The sequence below is a fragment of the Telopea speciosissima genome, chromosome 3, assembly GCF_018873765.1.
Source record: "Telopea speciosissima isolate NSW1024214 ecotype Mountain lineage chromosome 3, Tspe_v1, whole genome shotgun sequence".
NCBI classification, from domain to species: domain Eukaryota; kingdom Viridiplantae; phylum Streptophyta; class Magnoliopsida; order Proteales; family Proteaceae; genus Telopea; species Telopea speciosissima.
In genome coordinates, this window is record NC_057918.1 from 72,730,090 (window position 1) to 72,736,622 (window position 6,533).

At 42.6% G+C, this 6,533-nt stretch overlaps 1 protein-coding gene across 2 annotated transcripts; it reads left to right on the top strand.

Moving 5' to 3' along the window:
* The first annotated feature begins 1,558 nt into the window (after positions 1 to 1,558).
* Positions 1,559 to 6,163, top strand: LOC122656375 (formin-like protein 14). 2 transcript variants are annotated; one of them, XM_043850866.1, is made up of 7 exons: positions 1,559 to 1,716; positions 2,009 to 2,177; positions 2,342 to 3,045; positions 3,123 to 3,344; positions 3,431 to 4,830; positions 4,862 to 5,272; positions 5,867 to 6,163. In XM_043850866.1, the coding sequence occupies exons 2-7, from the start codon at positions 2,105 to 2,107 to the stop codon at positions 6,108 to 6,110; spliced, it is 3,054 nt and encodes a 1,017-aa protein (XP_043706801.1). In that variant the 5' UTR covers positions 1,559 to 1,716; positions 2,009 to 2,104; the 3' UTR covers positions 6,111 to 6,163. The 2 variants fall into 2 exon arrangements, with proteins under 2 accessions (XP_043706801.1, XP_043706800.1); XM_043850865.1 differs by lacking the exon at positions 5,867 to 6,163 and having other exon boundaries at positions 3,431 to 4,883; positions 4,938 to 5,173.
* The last annotated feature ends 370 nt before the right edge of the window (positions 6,164 to 6,533 follow it).

Here is a 6,533-nt window from a genome sequence, read left to right on the forward strand (position 1 = left end):
TATACTCCACACGAAAAAGTCTGCACGGGTCTGATCTGGGCCACAAGGCGGTTGAGGCATTACATGATAGTACACCAAGTGTTTCTGATCTTGAGGATGGATCTAATCAAGTACCTATTCAAGAAACCCGCCTTAACTAGAAGATTAGCATGATGGTTGCTCTTGTTAGTAGAGTTTGATGTCAAACACGTGACTCAAAAGTCAATCAAAGGACTAGCGATCGCTGATCACCTATCAGCGCACCCAACCCTTGAAACCAGATCGTTGGAAGATATATTTCATGACGAGGACATTGCACAATTGGAACCAGAAGAAGCCGATACGGTCTGACAATTATTGTTTGACGGAGCAGTCAATCACAAGGGTTGTAGAGCCGGCATACTACTAATCACTCCTGATGGAACCCATATACCCTGGGCGTTTAAGCTAAACTTTGAATGCACAAACAACATGGCCGAATACGAGGCTTGCGCCATAGGACTTGAGGCCGCCTTATCAATAGGGCTCAAGAGACTAGAAGTCTATGGGGATTCTTCCTTGGTCATATGTCAAATGCAACGAAAATGGAAAACCAAGGACGAGAAGTTAATACCCTACCAAGAACATGTGGAGATACTATCTAGGGAATTCGAAGAGATCACTTTCTCCTACCTACCAAGAGATAACAACCGGTTCGCCGATGCATTAGCAACATTAGCATCCATGATAGAAATGGAGTTTGAAACAAAAGTACACTCATTCTCGATCAATTAAAGACATCAACCGGCACACATCAATCACATTCATATCTTGACGGTTGATGGAAGACCATGGTATGCAAACAATCAAAAGTGAAATAATGAAAATTACCCTTATATTTTGAATACGAGTATTACAGAGCCACACAAAATAACCACCGTGCCCCCATGGAAAGGCGAATTTCCCTGAGAACACGACCTTGTGTCTAGGTGGTAGCGTTCTCTTGCCCTTTTTAATTATCAAATAGATCCAATGGGAGCTTTCAAAACAACACAATTACGGATATAATGAAGGCAGTGTGGAATTTTCACTACCCACGCAACCAAGCTGACTAGGAATCTCAACCATGACCTGCCTATGGGCTCAAAAGCCTAATCTTGGCGCTGCGGGGCTCAGGGTGGACTCGGACTTGCGGGCCCAAACTCCATCACATTTTTTCTTAGGGAGTTTTTTATTTTTGAAAAATTCTAAGATTTGAAATGCTAGATTTTTATTGGCTATTCCATTTTGAAAAACTCCATCACAAATTTTTTTTTTTCTTCCTATTGATCATTCCAGACTGGAGGCCCTGTGACTTGTCAGGCAATAGTTTCCGCCGCGAGAAGGCAGTGGTGAGTTTGAAATTCGAATATGGACGGGGATTTCCACTTTTCCTCTACCAGTATGTCGTCATCCTCTAACCAGTTGCAGCCGTTATATTATGGAATATGGGTCATGTGAATATATTTTTCTCGTAAATCCTCACCACCGCCTGGCGCCACCACCAAAAAATTTCGTCCACCTGTACTCAGTCATACGTCGTTCTCGTTCCCCTCTTCACCTTTTGATCGCAGAACAAGTCACTAGTCGGGAATCACTGCGTAGTTGCTAATTTTGTTGGTTTCTAGTAGGACCTAACTTAATTGTATCAGGCAACCCAGCTCGCTTTAAAGACTGTGGTCTGGCCCAGACGCTAATGCCGGGAAGGAGTTGTGACTTGTGAGAGCCACACTATTATCCTTGTTTTCATTGCCCAGGTTGAGATGAGTTGCTTCCTCTTTTTTCTCCCGGCAACCACAGAAAATTTTGGTTAGTTTTATTTTTGTTTCGAAAACAAAATAGGGAAGGATTGAAGTTGCCCTAATTTTTACTACTTACATACATGCGATGCACTGTTATTAGTAATTAAGCTGCAATATTTGGGTGGCCGAGCCAAAATAGTATGGATTGGATAATGCTTTTGATGAGTTGGTTAGTTTTTCTTTTTAAATTGTTTATTTCGCATTTGCAGGCTTGATTTGATTTGGTGCTGTTGTTGGCGATGGGATAGAATCAGGCTGATGAGTCCTATACAGTGTACAATTGCAGTCGTGATCTCGCAGTTAAGATGTCCCTGTTTAGTCGATTCTTTTATCGAAGGCCTCCTGATGGCTTGTTGGAAGTTGTTGACAGAGTATACGGTGAGAACCATCATCCTTTGTTCAACTTACTGCTATTGTTGCCCCATCTTTTTTGAAAGATAAGAAGGTGCAGTAATGCGTTGAGCAGCATATTTAGTTGTCTACTTTATTGATGTTTGTCCACATTAATTAATTAATCTTTTTTTTCCCATTTGGTTTTGCAGTTTTTGATTCATGCTTTTCGACAGAAGTTTTACGAGAGGGAATGTACCATATCTACTTGCATGAAATTATTACTGAGCTTCATGAAGAATATTCGGACTCCTCATTTCTTGCCTTCAACTTCCGAGAAGGAGAAAAGAGGAGCCAGTTTGCTGAAATTCTGTGTGAATACGATGTCACTGTCCTGGATTATCCACGGCAGTATGAAGGTTGTCCCCTTCTTCCGTTGTCTTTAATTCAGCATTTCTTGCGTGTTTGCGAGAATTGGCTTTCTATTGGGAATCATCAAAATATTATCTTGCTTCACTGCGAGAGGGGTGGTTGGCCACTGTTGGCATTTCTCTTAGCTAGCTTCCTGGTTTTCAAAAAGCTGCACATTAGTGAGCAGAGGATTCTTGAAATTGTCCATCGGGAAGCTCCCAAGGGTTTTTTACAGCTTTTGTCCCCTCTGAACCCATTCCCATCTCAGCTTCGTTACTTGCATTATGTAGTGCGGAGAAACATCTCCCCTGAATGGCCACCTTCAGAGCGGGCTCTTTCCTTGGATTGTCTCATTCTTCGAGCAATTCCAAGCTTCGACTCCCACAATGGATGTAGGCCAATGATCCGTATTTTTGGTCGAAACCTACTCAGCAAGGATGGACTTTCAACTCAGATGCTGTTCTCCTTGCCCAAGAAGAACAAAGCCCTTCGGCATTACCGACAGGTAGAAGGCTTATCTCATGAGAGTTTCTGTTTCCAATTTGTTAGCTGGTGTTAAGATTGAGTGGTTTCTCTCTGCAGGTGGAATGTGATGTGATCAAAATTGACATACAATGTTTGGTTCAAGGGGATGTTGTATTGGAGTGCCTCCATGTAGACATGGACTCGGAAAGGGAAATCATGATGTTCCGCGTAATGTTCAATACTGCTTTCATCCGATCCAACATTCTGATGCTGAATTCTGAGGACTTGGACATTCTTTGGGATGCAAAGGAGCGATATCCAAAAGGCTTTCGGGCTGAGGTGAATTTCTTATCTCTTGGTAGTTGTGACTCTTTTGATAAAGAAAATGAACTCACTATGTTCTAACTTTAATCTTATTAACCCAGGTTCTCTTTGGTGAGGTCGAGAGTATATCTCCTCATAGAGCTCCAATTGAAACTTTAAATGGTGAAGAGAAAGGTGGATTACCCATTGAAGCTTTTTCTAGGGTTCAAGAGCTCTTCAGTGGTGTTGAATGGGTTGATAGTGATGGGGATGCTGCTTTATGGTTACTAAAGCAAATCTCTGCAAATGCTTTACAAGAAAAATTTGAAAAACTAATTCTAGGTGATGTGAAAGAGCTGTCAAGACTGCAGAGTAAGGTGAGTGTAGAAACATCGCCAACAGACTCTGAGGAAGAAAATGATTATTCAAAGACTGCTAGCATGGATCTTATAGAATCTGAAACCATTCCATATGCAAAATTTGAAGCCACACCGATTATGAATTCCCTTGATGATCTTGTAGCTCAAGACATTGAATTAGAAGATGTTACAATTCCACAAGACTTTGTTTCCCAGCCTTCTGATTTTCCAACTCAAACTTCAGTACCAAGTCCAGTTTGTTCTATGCTTCCACATTTTCAAAGCTGTGGTACCCCTGCTACAGATTCTGCTCCACCGCATCCATCACCACCACCACTGCTTTGTCTATCATCTCGACTTGAAACTCTGGAAAACAATGATGCAACTAAACCACTCCCAAGCCCTTCACCATCTTTTCCTGCAATTGAGAATGGATTAGCTCCAAATTCTCCTGCAACACAGCCTCCAGGTGGAGTAACTACACCCCTACCTCCACTCTCATCCCTACCATCACCCCCACCTCCTCCTTTGGTGATCACTAATTGTGTTCAACCCATGACGACACCTTCACCCACTGTTTCTTGTAGACAGCCCCCTCCGCCGCCACCTCCTCCACCCCTAACTTGTGTATCTCTTAAAGTTCCAGCTGCATCATATTCTCCTTCCCCTCTTATTAGGGACCCTCTGCCACCTCCACCACCTCTACCGTTTTATTCTGGGAGAGATGCTTTAACATCGCTTACTCCTCAGCCCTCTATTTCTGATGTAAATCCTCCATTGCTTCCTCGCCCTCCCTCTCCTGTTTCTGATAAAGATGCATCATCAGCCTCTAGCTCACCTGCTCCCCTTGTTTCTGGTAGAGATTCTCCTGCACGTCCACCACCACCCATGCCTCCGCCTCCGCCTCCGCCTCCATCATCCCTTTCTACTTCTACAAGAGGCCTTTCTCCTGTGCCTTCTGGTGATGTCTCTAATAGATGCCCACCACCTCCGCCTCCACCTCCCCCGAAAATTTCTAGTAACAATCCGTACGAGCGGCCCCCTCCACCTCCACCACCTCCCTCTGGTTCTGGTAGTTTTATTCATCGACCACCACCTTGGCATAATTCATCTAATAATGCTCCTTTGCCGCCACCGCTGCCTTCTATGAGATCAGGCAATTTTGGAGCATCTGCCAAGAATTCTACCCTTGGGGGCTCCTCCTCCACCTCCTCCACCTCCTCCACCTCCCATAACTTCTAGTGGTTCTGCTCCTCCCGTTCCACCCCCGCCTCCCATAACTTCTAGTGGTTCTGCTCCTCCTGTTCCACCCCCACCTCCCATGGGATCTACCCGACAAGTTTCAATCCCTCCACTTCCACCACAAGCAAAGGGTCCCCCCCCACCCCCTGGCGGAAAGTATTTTAGTGCGCCACCTCCTCCCCCACCATCTATTGGAAGGGGAAGAGCCTCATCAGCACCAGTTTCTGTAAGCTATGGAAGAGGTCGTGGTGCCCCCAATGTAGCTAAGAAAGCTTCTTTAAAGCCATTACACTGGGTAAAAGTTACTCGGGCAATGCAAGGTAGCTTATGGGCTGATTCCCAGAGACAAGAAAATGAGTCCAGGTATGTATGATTTTCTTTTTCTTGCTCTTTAAAATGCTCTTTGTATAGTAGCATGCTTGTAACATCTATTTATATGTCAGTGTATATGTATTTTACATGCACAATTAGGTTCTGGACTTCTGGTAGAGACGTACTTGATATTCAGGACATTGCTATGCTTCATGTGAATGGCACTTTTTGTAATTTCTCTGTAGATCTTATCTGTCAGAATACTTCTTGAGTGGTTCACATCCCTCCTCAGAGGGTAGATTGCAGATATTTCTTCTTATAGTAAAAAAAAAAATCTGTGATGTTGTCCATGCTACAATTGGAATGGAGGGAAATGCTTCGATGATATGCATTAAATGCCTCAAATGACATAATTTTTGAGTTGCGGCTAGCTTAAGCGGTTGCCCATAAATTGAAAGGTTGGGACTTGTGTGGTTTAAGAATCTTTAATTCTTCAGATCATGCATTGAGAAGGCTCCTTATACTTACACCGTCTTACCTTTCATCCTTTTTACAATTATTAGTTTCTATTTTGAATACAAAATGGCTGATGAAATTTCGTTTTTTGTTTCTTCTTTTCACGTCTCCCCCCTCTTCCCTGCACAGGGCCCCTGAAATAGATATTTCAGAACTTGAAAGTCTGTTTTCAGCTAATTCTGAAGGGAGTGGCAAGGACAGGGGTGGAATTCGACGGGGTTCAAACATCAACAAACCAGAGAAAGTGCAATTGGTACTGACATGTTTTACTGAGTATTCAAATGACATTGATGGACTAGAAGTGGTTGCTTCTTGCTTATACCCTGTTTTCAGGGGTATAAATCAAGCATTTTCTTGTGCAGTTTTTGACTAAACAATATGTTAATTGTCCTAATTTTTTAATGTGAACAGTTGTCTCATTCTTTGGGAACCTTCGGTCTCGCAACTCCACAATTCACTGAACCTTCACTTCATCCAATGTACCCATTTCAAACATGCAAACCCATTGTTTTGTTTTTTTAAAATTTAATTTTTGGTGGCATACATTCCATTATTTGGTCAGCATAAACTATAGACCTGTGTTGGTAAATATTCCAATCTCTTTTATCCTTACACATTGTACACTTTTGGTACATTTAATGTAGGAGAGGTTCTAGTAAGAACCACTCTATAGTAGGATTGTTATATAACAATATCAGTTGGCTACAGCAAAGATATCAGCAATAGAAACAGACAAATAAGACTGAAATTAACCAGAAAATAACCTGCTGCAGATTTAGTAACTCAGAAACTCCGA

Excerpts from the sequence above, each read along its gene's own strand:
- LOC122656375 (XM_043850866.1), top strand. The coding sequence starts at position 2,105 with ATGTCCCTGTTTAGTCGATTCTTTTATCGAAGGCCTCCTGATGGCTTG. Across the intron at positions 3,046-3,122 it reads CCCTTCGGCATTACCGACAG|GTGGAATGTGATGTGATCAA; the intron begins GTAGAAGGCTTA and ends TTCTCTCTGCAG. Across the intron at positions 3,345-3,430 it reads CAAAAGGCTTTCGGGCTGAG|GTTCTCTTTGGTGAGGTCGA; the intron begins GTGAATTTCTTA and ends TTATTAACCCAG.